The 17,731-nt window shown below is 33.9% G+C and overlaps 1 protein-coding gene across 4 annotated transcripts in view; it reads right to left on the bottom strand.

Annotated features, from left to right (window-relative positions):
• Positions 1–17,731, bottom strand: part of CSMD3 (CUB and Sushi multiple domains 3) — a 1,146,349-nt gene that overhangs the window by 276,185 nt on the left and 852,433 nt on the right. For all 4 annotated transcript variants that reach the window (XM_045805628.2, XM_087864412.1, XM_045805629.2 and 1 more), the window contains 3 exons: positions 15,330–15,521; positions 10,803–10,929; positions 8,401–8,603 (listed from right to left, as the gene is read on the bottom strand). In XM_045805628.2, coding sequence (XP_045661584.1) covers positions 8,401–8,603; positions 10,803–10,929; positions 15,330–15,521 — 522 coding nt within the window. The remainder of the gene's footprint in view (positions 1–8,400; positions 8,604–10,802; positions 10,930–15,329; positions 15,522–17,731) is intronic.

Genomic DNA, 17,731 nt, shown 5'->3' with positions numbered 1-17,731 from the left:
TGTAAATTTGTGTAGCCACTATGAAAAACAGTATGGAAATTCCTCAAAAAATTAAAAATAGAATTTCTATATGATCCAGCATTTCCACTTCTGGGTATTTATCTGAAGAAAATGAAAACACTAACTAAAAAATATATATGTACCCCCATGTTCATTGCAGCACTATTTACAATAGCCAAGATATGGAAATAACCTAAGGGTCTATTGTTAAATGAACGGATACAGAAATTGTTGTGTATGTATGTGTGTATGTGTGTGTACACAATGGAATATTACTCAGCTATAAAAAAAAGAATAAAACTTTGCCATTCTGGACAACATGGATGGAACGTGAGAGCATTATACTGTGTGAAATAAGTCAGAGAAAGACAGATAACATATGATTTTTCTTATATGTGGAATCTAACAAAAACTTAAAACAAACAGAAAAAAAACTTACAGATACAGAGAACCAATAGGTGGTTGGGAGAGGCAGAGAATGGGGGAGGTGGAGAAATGGGTGAAAGGGCTCAAAAGGTTAAAAACAGTAAATAGAGGAGAAAAATATGACCATGGCAAAAAGGAACAGTGAGCAGGTGGAGCCAATAAAAATGATAGTATTATGGTAGACAAAGTCAACCATATGAAAAATTTACATTAAATGTAAATAGTCTAATAATTTAAAAGACTATATATAAAAAGGGGAAATTTTCAGATGGTGTAAAGAACTGAGAATTAATCATGTGTTACCTACTAAAAACCCACTTTAAATATACAGACACACCAAGTTAAAAGGATGCTAAATAGTACAGCAATGATGGACTAATCATAAGGTATTTAATATGAGACAAAGAAAATTTCAAGATATGGTAAATTATCAGTGAAAAAGAGACATCTTTCTTAGTAATGAAAAAGTCAACTCCTTAAGAAGACATAGCACCTAAAATGTTATGCATCTAATAACATATCTTCATAATACACAAAGCAAAAAGATGACAGGACAGAAAGAATAAGTAGACACATTAACAATTACAACTGGGCATTTCAACACTTCTCTTTCATTAGTTGATTAAAAAAAAAAGTAGAGAGAAAACCAGTAATGATATAGAACACTTCAAACACAACACTATCAACAAACTATACCTAATTGGTATTTACAAAACACTCCATCCAATAATGTCAAGTGCACATTCTTTTCAAATGCACACAGTACTTTAGAAAACCATATGCTGGACCATAAGACAAGTCTAAGTAAATTTAATTATTAAAATGTTAAAATTTTAACAATTTATAATACTGGGTGTTTTTTCTTTGACAAAATGAACTTTCAAAGATGATGCTTTGATTTCATGAAGTGGATGTAAACAAAATTTTACTGGAATTAAAATATTTGAGGCAACTGATGTTACTGATTCTCTAAAGCAATGATGTGACTGATATAAAATTGAACTTATTGAGCTATTTGTGAAGTTCTTCAATAGCAGCTGGCATATTAATCTTCATATGCATGAGGAAGAAAATTTAGAATACAAAGCAATGAAATTATTTTAGTAGAATTTTCATTTGCTCTAAATGAAATGTCATGTTTTTTTAAGCAGATCTGTCTTCTGCCTATCACATGGTCATTTGACACTGCTATGGTCCCCATGTATGTTAATATACATTATGTGCAAGTTACATTTTCATAATCAATTTTATTTTTAAGTGAGATGTTATTGGGCTTTTTGACGATAAACATACAGACATTATGAGCAATGTGTACATAATCCTTAATATATAAGTACTAAAAATCTAAAAACCTTATGTAGTTGATTAATGTTTTTCAATACTTTATTTATTTGTCAGAGAGAGAGAGAAAGAGCACAAGCAGGGTGAGCAGCAGGCAGAGGGAGAAGCAAGCTCCCTGCTGAGCAAGGAGCCTGACACGGGACTTGATCCCCAGACCCTGGGATCATGACATGAGCCGAAGGCAGACGCTTAACCAACTGAGCCAGCCAGGTGTCCCATGTAGTTAATTTAAACAGCAATTCTAATGATTTATTGTCTGAAAATGTGTGGAGAATTTGTTCATAAAACAAGAATACCACACATCAGTATCTTGAAATAATACACTTTGGTCTAAATTCCCAAAGCTCATGTTTTAATATTATAGACACTACATTCTCAGCCAAAATATCCCACCTGTCATATAAGGTTAATACATTAGTAGAAAAAACTGGCCCATTACTACAAATGATGTCATGGTGCCAGGGAGCACTTTCATTTAGGAAACAGTTGCACTAATAAGAACATGGCTACAGAAGACAGGTATTTTAAAATAACCACGACTTATTTAATACATCAGGTACTTTAAAATGATGAAGCTGGAGTTATTACATCATCACGGCTTCAAATGACCAGTTACTTATATTTTATATTTTAGAATATAAAATTTGCCCCTCCACCACCTATATAATGTTAACGTGACACATGAGGCAATAAAGTCTCAGAAAATTCAGTATTTTACTACTTTTTGGTTGTATAGAAAAAAAATCGATCAACATATGATTTCCTCTGTAAAACATGTTTACCACTTATCTAAACAAGTTTTATTGAAATGGGATTATGTGGGACTCTCTGCTTCTTTTAAAATACTTTGATTTACAAGGACTAGTAAAAATATTCTAAAAAACTAGAAAATATAAAAAATACCTAGATTCTTTCTTGCTATCTTTTGGGAGCCCAGTTTCAACTTTTTCAAGGATAAGTTTGTCTTACATCTTTATGGATATCTGCTTAGGCTCTTCTTGACAGCATCCCTTGGCTGAACTGACCTGCCTTTTGGATGGTGAAATCAGCTTTCTTAAGAAGTCAATATTTAGTACATACATTTTCATTAAACATGTACTTTTTAAAATCTCACAGCTGCCGTAAATGTCTACGGCAATAAAATTTAAAAAATCATTTCTATGATAAATAGTTGTGAATTGACTCCACAAAATAAATAACAAAAACACCCATAGCAAGAACATGCAGACTATATACTTCAGCTTTCCAGCATATCTCCTGAGTCTCTACTTCTGTGCATATTGCAAGAACACATTTTTCCTGCTAATCCTGCCAATTCATGTCTTGACAGCTTTATGTATCTTTCAAACCACAGCAAGACTATGACATAACTTGCTGTTATACAAAATAGTTTCCAGGGCACTAGCAACAAATGCTTCTCCCACTACCTTCCAAGATCAGAATGAGTTAGATGCTCATATCTGAGAATATTTTATTCATCTACAAGTATCCTATAAATTCTCCTTGAAAGGGAAGTATGAATTACCTGGCATATGGAAAATACTAGAAAATGGAGACAGGTTATCAGTATTTGTTTTTCAAATTTAATCATGCATTATAATTACTCTGAGCCCTGTAAAAATATCTCACACATGGCTAGATGAGATCTAATATAAAAGAGAGGTCTAATAAATACGCCTTGGGTATTTTAGCAGAATACTAGTCTATTACTGTAGAATACTGGCCTATCTTGGCCAAAATAATGATACTTTGCTAAAAAAAAAAAATACAGATCCAAGTGCCAAACCAGTCAGGATGCTAAGACACGCATAAACTAGGATTGTCCTAGGCAAACTGAACCATATGGCAATTCTAATACAATTTGCACCTGGTTCCCGAGCAGTACAGATGTGGAAGTGACTAATTCTGCCTAGAAGTTCATTGGTACCGGAAGTATCATTTGTCCTGGACCTTGGAAAAATGACTAAGAATTTAGAGATTTTGAATGTGGACCTATGTGTTTCAGGATTATGGAAAAAAAGCAGAAATGTGAAAGGACATTGTCCTCTCAGGACAGTGTAGTTAGATGACTGGATGTGTATAATGAGTAGTGAAGGATGACACTGGCAGGTAGTTTGGGTGGAAATTGTGGAGGATTTAAATGTAATTCCAAAGTTTTGAACTTATGACTGTGTGGCCATTAAAAAAAATTGAAATGGAGGGGTGATGTCTGATTTGTATTTTAGAAACATCAGTCAGGTGGAAATGTGGAGAAAAGTCTGGCTGGAGGGATAATGAAGTGAGTGGCTAGTTGACTGTCACAGCAATGGAGGCAGTGATAATGAGGATGGGAACAAAGGCAGGGGCACCATGCAGTCTTTTGAGGCTGGGAGACGTCAACCTCTCCTGGCTAAGGGATCCATTTCCTTGAGAATTTTCAACAGCATAAGCTATGGGCCTTCGTATTCTGTATTACCCAGCGGGGGCAGATTCTTAACAGAGAGGTCAGAGAATGAAGAGCATAGAAAATGCTCTGTCAAAATCAACTATTCTGTGGGCAAATGACAGCATGATACCCCAAAGATGTCTTCCCTGTGGAACTAAAGTGGGACAAGAGAGGCAGATTACACATTTAAGCAGGGGATATAGAGGCTGACTGCTGAGAAGCGAGGGCAGCACACAGGACAGCATGAGGTGACGGTGTCAGACTTAAGTAGCTCTGATTAAGCAAAAGTGCCTTGCAGACTATAACACCAAGAGGCAATGTGACATACTCTACAAAGAATGAGCAGATCATGAAATGGAAGGCATGTGGCTGCCGATGGTGGCTTAATGGTGATTATGAAGTTGGTATGTGACCTACATTTCAGTTAAATTCACTTGCACCAATTTCAGTGAAATACACTTCGTTGGTTGCATTTGGTTGCTGAAGGCTCTTCTGCTAGTATTGCCTAACTTGTTCCTCTTTTTAAAACTCCTTATTTGACACTAAACAACAGTTATTTGCTCAAAAGAGGACTGAGCGTTGAGGAGGTGGGGGAAAGGGGATGGACTACAAGACAAGTCTGATTTAATTAAAATGATATATCCTGATTTGGCTACGACTGTCCTGGCTTATGCTTGTTATCCAGCTTAATTTTAAATAGTGTCTTCTTTCACTCTCAACAATCATCTTAGATTTGGACAATAAATTATATGATTGTCCAAATAGAAACTTTGTTCTTTATAGACATTAAGGAGACAAAGTTACTAACAATACATTTGGGGAGCGAAGATCACTAATTAAAACATTTTCAGAACAATGAATTATAAACTATTCTTCTCTTTGGGAAAAAAAAAAAACAGCTAGTGCTTGGGGCATGGGTTGGAATATGTTTTAGAAAGCGAGGTCAGAAAATGTTTTATAAAGAGAAGCCTTGGTACCGAGTCTGGAAGAATGAGCAAGACTTAAGCAAAAGGAGCAGAGAAACGCTTAAGATGAAAAAGGTTTACACAGAAAGCAGCACAGGGTGTGTGTGTGTGACTGTGAGGAAGTGTGTGAGTGTGAGGAAGTGTATGAGTATGTGTGTGTATTTATGAAACGAAGAAGAGGTGCCTGCGTGAAAGGGAAAAGACATTTGAGAAATAATTGGAGGTAAATATGTTTAATAAATGGTCCTTAATAGACTCTTCTACAGTAAATGAACAAATGAATGAATGGGTAATGTGATTTCAAATTTATATAGGGAAGCAGGTGTTAGGTGAACCACTGAGGTGACAACTCTGCCCTGGAAGCCAAGGTTCACCTACAGTTGTGTTTTATTGGCCCGTCGTCTGTTAACATTTTCTTTAAAATTAATTATTTACTTTGAAACTTAGATGACTTTACATAAAACTCCTTATTTCAAGTTCCATTTTAAAAGCAGCTTGTCTTGGGGCGCCTGGGTTGCTCAGTTGGTTAAGCCGCCGACTTGATTTCAGCTCAGGTCCAGATCTCAGGGTCCTGAGATTGAGCCCCTTGACCCCTCCTGGAGCTCCATGCTCAGCAGGGAGTTTGGTTAGAGATTCTCTCTCCTCTTCCCCTCCCCCACCCCTCTCAAGTCAAGCAATCAATCTTTAAGAAAAAATAAAAACAAATAAAAGTAGCCCGTCTTCCTATAGGGCAAAATGACTATGGCCAGAGGGGGCAACGGTCCCTTCTAAATTGCTATGCATGCACTCCAGCTTTCCTCCATGCCTTGTCACTGCTTCGCTTGCGTAAGATGTGGTACTTGGGAGCATAATCAGAAATACAAGCTGATTAAATTGTAGAACTTCATCGTAACTATTAATTTATAACTAAAAGCTTTCTGCTTCCTCTAGCATATTAATACATGTATCTAAATAATAACGATAGCAAAATAATGGCAATCACTGCCAAGCATTTACTAGGCACAGCAAAATGTTCCCTTCAGCCACATGTGGATTTGAGCCACAGCTCCAGGAATCTGTTAGTACTATGACCTTAAACAAATGAACACATTTTCTGAACCTCTCTGTATTTATGTGGGAAATGGGGATGACCCAACATAAATCATATGGCTTTTGTGAGGATTAAATGAGATTATGTACATAAAGCACTTGACATGTTTTCTGGCGCACCAAGAAAGATCTCATTCATGAAAAGAATATTTTTGAATTTGAAATCTGGACACTTGGAAAGCCATGTAAAAATGAGTAACAGAAGATATACAAACAAGTGACTAATTTTCATTAATTGATGCTTCTCAAAATATAATCTATTCACCTACACAGTAATTTTATTTCAATGGGTAGGTTTTTAGTCTCAGATCATGAGTACACATTTCTATGCACCTTAAAAGAATATTATGACAGCAGATTTATTAAAGCTCTGGTATGATACATATTGTTTCTTTAAATGCCCTGTAAGTACAATAAATATTAAAATGCATTACTACTTTAACTGACAAATCTTCATTAAAAATTCCTGGAAACGTATATAAAACAGCCGGTATCTATTAAGCAGATGAACTTGGCATTCACGAACACTAGCCTTAAGCATTTTTTCACATAAGTATAAATCACAGACTATAAATAAATCAGACTATAAATGACAATAACCACTTAAGTATAAAATATTATATATTACTAATTTAAGGTAAAGGAAAGGGGAACAGTTAGTTGCCAAACAATAACTAGAAAGAACTGAAATTGAACAGCAATCTCTGACAAATTGTTCCTATCTTCATAAAAAGAAAAATGAGCAGTAAATAATAAGAGGATATAAATATGAAGAATATTTAACTGGTGTTTCAGAATTAGAAGCCATTTATGTTCACCAATTACATGGTAATTTCATTTTTCATTCTTTTTTATTTTTCTCAAAAGATAAAATATAAATTTACAGACACTGACTTACACCTCTCTCACACAAGCTTGGTTTACACAATACAGAACAATTCACTTATGTTAGTCAATTATGTCAAACAATTCTGTTCCATGAACCAAGTCTGCCAAGTTGTTTAACCATCTTAACCAGTTCTTTACCTAAACGCAATATACTTTGTGGACAGTCATTTCAAAAGTTATGTTTTTTTTTAAATTTTTTTCAAAGGATTCCAACTTTACATTTACTCATATAATAATAACAGTTCACTGAGCACCAACTATATACTTAATACCAAATACTGTGCACACATGATCATGTTACATTCTAATAATGTATTTATGAGATAAGCATTATTAGAACTATGTGAATTAGAAAACTCAGCCTCAGATGATGAGATCAGGTACCCAGATTCAGTAGTTAGTAAGAAGCCAGGACTTGGATTCAGGCACATTTCAGGAATACTGGTTTGCATGCTTTCCATAAATGATTTGTTTTAGAAATTTGCATAGGTTTCTATTAATAGGGTTTTTAAAGACTATAAAATTAGAAAATCCATTAGATAATTTTCTCAAAGAGGCAATATATGTTGGCAATGAAAGTAAAAATATAACAATTAAAATTTTAAGGTTTTTATTCATTTTCTCCAGCCACTAAGCAAAAATCCCTTTTACAGAACAACATATATTTAGCCACTTAACAGCGCCATAGAAAGAAAAAAAGAAGAAAAAAAAAAAACATGCCATGAAAACTGGTAATTACTTACAATGAATGACATTTCATTGTTATAGGAAGTCTTTAATTTAAAAGCAGATCTAAAATATTTTGTCAAAGATATCTGGGAATATATAATTAAGATCTTTAAAAGAAGAAAAACAAAATTAGTAAAAATATAGGATTGCTTTTTTTGTAATGGCAAGTATTAATTTCCTTCCTTATCCACAAAAATTTCACATTTTGAAATATACAGTTTTATGGTAAATCGAGATTACAAGCTTTTGTAAAGTAATTATTTCATTTGCTGAGTTATTTAAACACCACCTGTACTTTAAAAAAATGGTTTGACAAGTAGAGAGGTCTCAACAACTAACTGATTAATTCCAAGTTAATTATATTGCTTTTTTCCAAGTATATTGCTTTTTTACCTCACCTGAAGATGAATAGAAAGACTAGAGATAAGAATATTTAGGATCATCAAAATTTTAAAATTAAAGTTTTGGGCAGTAAAGTTAAAGTACTATTTCAATAGCATTCTTCTTTTGCATTTAAGAAATAAAATAATAACTCACTTGAAAACTGAATTGCAAAGCCAGATTTGCTGATATAGAAATCTGTGTCGAACTGGATGGTTACTGTGTTGAGAGTGCTATGGATCCCTTCAGGAATAAGAGATCCACTGATTTCCTTTAGGAGCATCTCATTTTCTGGTGGACCATCCCAAACTCGGAGTATATCATGTGATGCTTCCGTATCAAAAGCAAGAAACTGTAGGCTGTGGGAGAACCACATATCTCTGTTTGATTATTTTAAACATGGATTCAGTTTTAAATAAAGAATATAACAAATATGCATCTTTAATTTTATTAGATATTTCTTTTATTCTATCACATAAAAATGAATTATATAACAGCATATATAACCTTAATACATATTTCTCGAACAGTATAACTTATTTTTCTAGAATAGGATTAAAAGTACTATTAAATCACCTTTCCAAATTACAGAAACATCAGACATACATTCTTTTCTGTGTTCCTGAATTTTAACGGCAGCCATAGTAGGTGATGCTTACGGAGCATGGAGTACATGCCAGGCACTGTGCAAAATACGTTACATGTATTTTCTTTGTTTAATTGTTATAATGACCCAATGAAGCTCAAGTATTTTATCTCAGTTCTATAAATGTGGTAAATGGACTTGAGACAGATTAAATAAACCTGCCCATAGGGTGGCAAAGTCATGAATTGAACTCAAGTTTTCTGACTATATAGTACATATTTTTACCAATGTTTCAAGTTTGTTTTATCACAATCAAAATGAAGTTTATTCCAGGAAAGCAAGAATTAGTTCATATTAAAATATGGATCAATACATTTCATCACAATGATAGGTATAAGGAAAAAAATTACATGAACATCTCAAGATATATAGACAAAGCATTTTTTAAAAATTCAACATTACAATCACACGCAGTGATGTAGAGTAAAAGGGAAGTTCCTTAATGTGAAATGAAAATTAATGTCTACCCAACCCTACCCCACCAAATGCACAAAAACCAAAAAATTGTTTCACGTTAAGTCTGTTTTGTATCTAATCTAGACAAAATTAGTGTCTGATATTTTTTGTGGCCAGTGCCAAAAATTAGAAATCCAATCATAGCAACATGCTCAATTCTCTCTCTACATATATCACATTCATGTTTGATATATGAATAGTCATAGCTTCAAATTTATGTGCAATTTAATATCAAAAATTGTTCTTGAGATTAAAAAAAATTCCAGAATCCTATTGAATTAATATTTTCGAGTTTACTAATTCTAATATTTAAATAAACCATGTATGATCTATACTAAAGAAAAACATGCTGAGAACTGATCTGAGGTAGTCTATTTAAGTAACACACTGGTTCACATTGAACAATTCATGAGTGCTCCTTTCACCATGTTATATGAAGGATAAGCCTTGTTTTCTATAACCACCTTCAACACCCAGAAGCCCGTCTGAAATTTCATTTATATAAAACAGCAATTCTTAAATTTAAAGTCATTGTTTTGAGAGTGATAATACACCAACTAGCTCAGATTTGTTCGGAGAGGAGGATTTATTTGTTCATTTATTAATTTGTTCCCAGCCATAACCATAATAGTTAAACTAGGATTTAGAGAATGTGATAGCATTGGAAACCTGACTGCTGTTGTTTTAGGAGATGATGGTTCTCCCCTCATCCAAGGGTCGAAAATGTGAAGAATTGTAACCCACCTAACTAAACACAGCAGGAAAGGGAAATCAAACATGGTTAAAGGGGCAGAGAGCTGGTGCTCCAGAGATATGCCTAAAGCCAGGAAAGATGGAATATTACTGAGTCCCCTTCTAGGCTTAATTCTTCCAAATGTTCATGAGGCTGAACTTACAACAGTGACTTGCACAACTTTATATCCTTATCAAAATGGTGGACTTAGCATTTTGAATCATCAAGAATTGAAAGAGTAACATCTCAAAGAAGCATAAAAATATTCTTTTTTTTTTTTAAGATTTTATTTATTTATTCGACAGAGATACAGACAGCCAGCGAGAGAGGGAACACAAGCAGGGGGAGTGGGAGAGAAAGAAGCAGGCTCATAGCGGAAGAGCCTGATGGGCTCGATCCCATAACGCCGGGATCACGCCCTGAGCCGAAGGCAGACGCTCAACCGCTGTGCCACCCAGGCGCCCCCATAAAAATATTCTTAATCTTTGTGGTCTATTATAACTACGAAAAGCTTCTCTCTAGGGGTTATATGAGCTACCACTGTGACCCATAAATCAATAAATCATGCTTCTGAACACTTTTCATACTTTAAACAGATGAAAACCACATCTTTCTTTGCCAAGGCTAAGAATATTGAAAAGCCTTGATGCTTGGTATTATATATTGAGGCTGATCAGAAATTTCGGATTCCCCAGTAATTTTGAGAGAATGAAATCTATTTACCTGACAATGTTTCCTGGATCGACCTCAATCATCCACAGGCAACGCAGATTATTGTCATATGGAAAGGGATAACCAGGAGATAAGATTCTTCCTGATGATTCTCCTTTAAAACGACCTCCACATTCAGCTACAAAAAAAATAATAAAAAAATTAAGTTATAATTTAATGCCAATCTTTGCAAAAACAATCGACAAATTTCTCAAAAATACATATTTTTTTCACCTTAAGGAAAATAAGAATTGATTATCTCTCATCTTAAAACAATACATTTGTATATACTTTTTCAGATTAATGTATTGACTGAAGGAAAAATATACTGTACAATAAAACAATAAAGTCTCAAGTTAGATCACATAAAAGTAAAATTACCCTAATTAGGGAATAAAAAAAGGACACACTAAAGAACTCTGATTTTAGGCAAAGATTTTAAGATGCGTTGTTAAATAATGATAATTTAAAGAGGGGAAACAGATGGCAAGTTGCTCAGTGTGCCTCGGTTGCGGTCTGAATAATTCATCATCTTGCTACCCCACCTCTGAGAAAAACTAATCTTCACTGCGGTCCCTCAGGCCTTCTAAATTTCATTGTCCTTTTATTCCCTTTAAATCACTCTAAACTCTTTCCCTTTTAACCTCCCAAAAGTCAAAGTGGCATTTTTAGTAGATTTCTCACTTCAGTAAAATCTAGTTTAGTTTTGATTTAATGGGTCCCTAAATTTTATAAAACTCATGAAATTAAAAATGTTAAGTATTGTCATACAATATAATGTGTTTTAATCTTTTGGAGGATTTCCTCTCCATTTTGATGCTATTTAATACATTGGGATGTCTGTAGAGGTTTTACTTCAGTAAACAGATAATCTAGAAGGAGCTGTCTGTATTGGAGATGAGAGAAACTAAGTGCTACAGTTAGTAAATTGTGCTACATCTCTAACCCTTGAAATAAGCATAACACTGTAACACATAATACATTTGAAAACTCTCCAGATTATTTCCTACCAAAACAAAACAAAACAAAAAAAAACAAAACCCCTGAAAACCAAAACATTTTACTTTGTGCTTAAATATTTGAAGGTACCTCTATATTTGTTTTTCTTGTTCTCTGCACTGTTTCTATCTTACTCACATTCAATGGCTGAATTAAACTTCTTGGGTTTTTTTTGTTTTGTTTTGTTTTTATTATTGGAGCAAAGACAGTCAACAAGAAACTTTAAACATTTGGAAGAGACCTAATAGCAACTGAATGTATGGTTCAAATGCGTTTGCTCTATTCCTATAGGTAAATTTATTTCAAAGATTTTACATATTCTATTTCACTACATTGTGATGATTAGTTTTATGTGTCAACTTGGCTAAGCTGTAGTACCCAGTTATTTAATCAAACACTAATGTAAATATCATTGTGAAAGTATTTTATAGATGTGGTTAATATCTATAATCAGTTAAGTAAAAGAAGTTATCCTTTGATAATAGGGGTAGCCCTCATCTAGTCATTTGGAAGGCTGTTAAGAGCAAAAGCTGAGTTTTTCTGGGGAAAAATGAAATTCTTCAAAACTGCAGCACTGATGCCTGCCTGAGTTTCCAGCCTTTTGACTTTCCCTATGGATTTTGAACTTGTCAGCTCCCACAACTACATGAGTCAATTCCTTAAAATAAATAAATCTCTTAGATGATAGATAGATGGATCTAGATTTAGATATTCTACTGATTCTATTTCACTGCTGAATGCTGACTGATCTACGAACTTACAGAGGATAAGCAACTTTATTTTGTATTGCAACATTAATTTGACAATAACAAGTTTGTTATTTTTAACATAAATAAGAAGATATCAGTATTTAAGACGTCACCATCACTTATTTAGATTTTTCTCATTTTTTAACAAAGATTTTTTGGATAGCCTTGCACTTTGTTAACTATTTTAATTAATTTTACATCATTTCTTTATAATTTATCACTATGATGGCATACATATACTATGAGAACAGATTTGATATTCATTCTTCCAGTCTAACTTTTAATCAATTGAAGTTCAAACCGAAGTTTTGTGTATTGTGATGTATCTTGAATTTAAACATAGTTCTTTTTTCTCCGTATTTCTTTTCTAAGAATTTTACCTGGCATTTTGACTTCAAATGAGCTGGTGAGATATGCTATAGCACTAGAGTTAGTATTCTAACAGGAGACTTATGTTTGCAGTATAAAAATGAAATAGTATTTAAAGAAGGCATATAGGTTAAATCCTTCTGGCTATGGTGTTTCAAAAATTATTTGTTTGATCCATGTATAAGCTTCAGAAACATAATTACCTAGAAATAATCCACATGACAGAGAGAAAGTTTCTTATTTGAGAGGGAAATATACAGCCATAATAGATATTTAAAGTTAGTGAGCACAGAAAATTATGCTCTTAGGCCAGGTGGTAAAGCTATTAATTGTTGCCAGTAGAACACCATCTAAAATAGAATTTCATCTTCTGTTATCATGGAAATCATCAGCGTGACACACAATGCATCCAAGTGTTTTCAGCTGTTATTCCTGATCATCTATCATTAAAGGGAAAAAAAAAATTTACCCGTCTCATGAAATCCTGAGCAGTATCAAGTCAGTAAGTTTTTCTTTTTTTAATTAATTTATTAATTGGGGGGGAGGAATAGAGGGAGATGGAAGAGAGAAACTCTAAGCAGAATCTGCACTGAGTGTGGAGCCCAACCCGAGGCTGGATCTCAGGACCCTGAGACCATGACCTGACCCAAAACCAAGAGTTGGATGCTTAACCGACTGTGCCATACAGGCATCCCTTAAGTCACTAAGTTTTAACTTGGGAGATTTGTAAATATAAAGTGCACTGATTTGCTATGAACAGAATTAAAATCTTCTGATCAAAAATCAAATGTCCTTTTGTTTACATAAAATCTTTTAAAAAGAAGAATATCTTTAGCTTAGTTCAACAGACATAGAAAATATATGCGTTTTAATATATTTGCTTTGTGATTTTGATATTAAGGACAGCATGGAAAATCAGTATTTGCAGGTTTATAGTATTTTGCAATTGCAATCCTTAATGCTTTTCTGAATATATTTCATATACATCAAAGAATACAACCTCAGAGAGAATTAATCAATGCTTTATTTTTCTCATAACTAATGCCAGTGGGCTCACTGTTGGTCATATTCCAGAATCCCAAGCTTTGTTAATTTAAGTTGATTATTATTTTAGGTATTACCCTTATAATCTATCCAAAATCAGATGCTATCTGAAAAGAAAGGCCTATAATTGCAGTTTGGTTAGATAAAAACGTGTTTGCTTCCTACGTGAGTCAATATTTCATAAACCAACAGAGGTTTTGTGGCCTCAAAAACACTGTGTAATTAGATACAAGGCCTTTAATGACTGGAATTTCATTTTTTTCTACTTGCACTCTAGTAGGTTTTGTGGAGATTCCTATGTTAATCATATCAACTAACAAAGAAATTTGGAAGGTTTCAGTTTCCAAACTCATCAATTTATATACATTAAATATGCACAGTATTTAAATATCAGTTATACCTTAATAAAGTAGTTACCTTTTTTTTTTTTTAAAGTTTAGGCTGATTTTTTTATATGGGCCTGATGCAGAATGGATTTGTGCCTCCACAAATACCGTCAAAAATAAGAATAGCTAAAGAACAGCTGCATGTTTGTTCCCTTCTAAGGAGTCAGTGTTTTGTTAAAATGTTTCCTTTTGCTGGTTTGGCATTCAAGCCAGACACCGATTTGATCTTTGGAGCAGGAAGAAAACTTCATGAAGGCAATATATCTGATGTCTCTTGCCTCTTCTTATTGAAATTGGTTAATTATGTTATGCTACATACACATAAGAAAAGCTTATGCATTCCTTAGATTTTTGAAAAAGTATATATAAAAAGAAAGCCTTTGAAGTTACTGAGAATAATTCATTTTTTTTTTAAGATTTTATTTATTTATTCGACAGAGATAGAGACAGCCAGCAAGAGAGGGAACACAAGCAAGGAGAGTGGGAGAGGAAGAAGCAGGCTCATAGCGGAGGAGCCTGATGTGGGGGTCGATCCCACAACGCTGGGATCATGCCCTGAGCCGAAAGCATACGCTTAACCCATGTGCCACCCAGGCGCCCCAGTTCATTGTTTTTTAATTTACCTTGACACCAGCACAGGCGATAATTTTTTTTATTAAAACAAATCTAATCAATATGATTCAGTAAATGTGTATGATAAGAGTCTTAACGTATTTTCATAGTGAGTTTAATTTTATATCAGGATAGGAGAATTGAAATGACTCCATACAACTTCAGCCATGTTGTACAAAAAATGTACTTATCGATGAACTTATAAAAAAGACCCTTTCACTTTCCATTATTTCCTCTGACAAATTTGAACTATGAGTTCATTCACTTCATGATTTAAGGTATAAGTTGTGGGTGGACGGATAAGATCATTTGAAAAGGTACAGCATATTAGGATAACACTTCTACAGAAATAATTATGAAGATATAAAAGAGGATCCTACCAATACAGGAAGGCAGAGGATAGTCCCAGGCCCTTCTCTCCCCTGTCATGCACTTGAGAAGGCTACTGCCATGAAGAGTGTAGCCTGGATTGCATCCATAAATAATAGTGCTACCAGCAAAGTGGCCTTGGTCACTGATCTTGTATCCAAATTGTGGAATGCCAGGATCCTCACAATGTGAAAGTTCAAAACCTGTGATAAGAATATGAAATTATTAAAGGTAACATTTAACAGCAAGATTTAAAATTGTACAGTCTTCTTCTATTTTTTTAAATAAAATTATATACTTTTTCCTAATTGTATTACTCTTACAATATTTAATTTTGATAGTATTCGGCAGCCATAAAGAGTTGTTTTTTTTGAAAATTAGAATTTGCTATCATTTTATTGACTGTTTGATTGATTGATTATAATTTTAAAGTTTAGCAACCATATCCCATGGTCTAGATAACCGTATCATGGCTTATTATGGCACTAAGTTTCTTGCATACGTCAAATGAGCTATGGCTCATAATAAATTCTGACCAATGTGTCTAGTAGGATTATATCATCAAAATTTTAAAATTCAGACAAAACATGTTAAATCATAGCTGCCCAATTAACAAGTATGTCCACTGCAAATATAACTGTAGATAGCTTTACCTTGATAGCGCAGGAAAGGAATGATAGTCTCATATAAAAATATAGTTTTTTAAGAGGTAATATAAAATCTAGTATTCAGCTTAAGAACTCTGCATTTTTATATTCTGCCCTCCCCAAAATGTATAGCTTTCAAAAATTCTCACAGGAAAACAAAAACAAAAACAAATTGAAGCTACATGTTGTCATTCTCTGGTGCAAAGAAACCATTGTTGTGTTCAGTAGAGTTTGGGCTTTCTGCCTGAATACCGCTGGAAACTTGGTTTCCTAAGGTAAGAGTAACCCTGGAGAAGTTAATTCACAACTAACTATACCAGTGGTGAGAGAATGCCAGAAAGCTTTACCTGACTCCAGAGGAGGTTTATGTTTATACATTGAGGGAGAATGAGGCCCAGGGCTTACAGAAATCTCTAGGTTATAATAACTGGAGACACAGGAGGCTAATCTGCCTTAAGAGATATGTATTTACATTCCAAAGGTTAAAAATGAGGACTTAGGATCCTTTCCATCCCATCTCCAAGCAGCAAGCGTCTTTCTCCCTCCTTTTGGGAGAGGAGGGGAAGACAGCTGTCTTAAGCAAAGCAATTCCATTTTTTTTTCATCCCTTGTCCCTGGCCACTCATGTAGATTTTTCCATCTGATTTTCATCACGTTATTATAGGGGTAAGGACTGGGTCAAAAGAGTGGGGGACACCATGTTATTACTATTACAATATTTAAATTATAATTGTTAATCTGTCTAGATCTATAAGGCCTTGTGTGCATATGCAGAATAAAGTCAATAAAAACAAATATTAAATAACAAACAGTCATGGCACAATTCACTATTAAGATTCTGAAAGAACTAGAAAAAATACTTCATGATTTAAACCAGCATGATAGTAGTAATCAAAATCTAGGCTCATAAGCTATGGAGTTCTCATCTTGTTCTTTTTTTAAAAGATTTTATTTATTTATTTGAGAGAGAGTGCGTTCAAGTTCAAGAGGGGAGGTGGGTCAGAGGAAGAGGGAGAAGCAGACTCCCCGCTGAGCAGGGAGCCACATGGGGCTGGACCACAAGACCCTGGGATCATGACCTGAGCTGAAGGCAGACACTTAACCTATTGAGCCAACCAGGTGCCCCGGAGTTCTTGTCTTCAGTGTCTTACAAAGTGTATAAATGTAAGATAAATAATAGAATGAATGTGCCAAAGATAATTAGGTACGATTTACACCAGTTACAGCTTCTGAGACTAGAGGACTATAAAGAATATTCTAGAGAGCTTCATGAGTTTGAAAAATCTGTGACTTCAAGACAAATAATGTAGGATAAAAAGAAAACTTTTATGTGTGCAAATCATATTATAAACAAAAAGATTTGCAGCTCTTTTATAGGCACAGATTCATGACTAAATTAATCTAGATTTGAACTAGAAAATAAAAAAGCATGTATTAGCTCATGTATGTCAAATCACAAATTTGCATCATTGACTTCCTAGAATGTCAAAACAGACATTAAAACACTAAAACTTGTACATCTCAAAGTACTGAATATATATATGATAATTTCAGTACATTGAGGGATATGTCACCTCTCAGAGAACATCAGAAGCCCTTCCTACTCTCTTCTATGGGGTCTTAGCCATTTTTTCTCCTGATAACTCATAGAATTACTTTGCACATTTTAATTATTTTACAATCATTTGTTTCTTTTCTTTGTTTTTCTATAGAGTGGAATTATTTCATTTCCCTCCCTTTTTTCCACAATGCCTTTCCAGCACTAA

The sequence above is a fragment of the Ursus americanus genome, chromosome 9 (assembly GCF_024610735.1).
Source record: "Ursus americanus isolate L20-20 chromosome 9, mUrsAme1.1.p, whole genome shotgun sequence".
Lineage (NCBI taxonomy): Eukaryota > Metazoa > Chordata > Mammalia > Carnivora > Ursidae > Ursus > Ursus americanus.
This window is presented reverse-complemented; position numbering and strand designations above follow the sequence as displayed.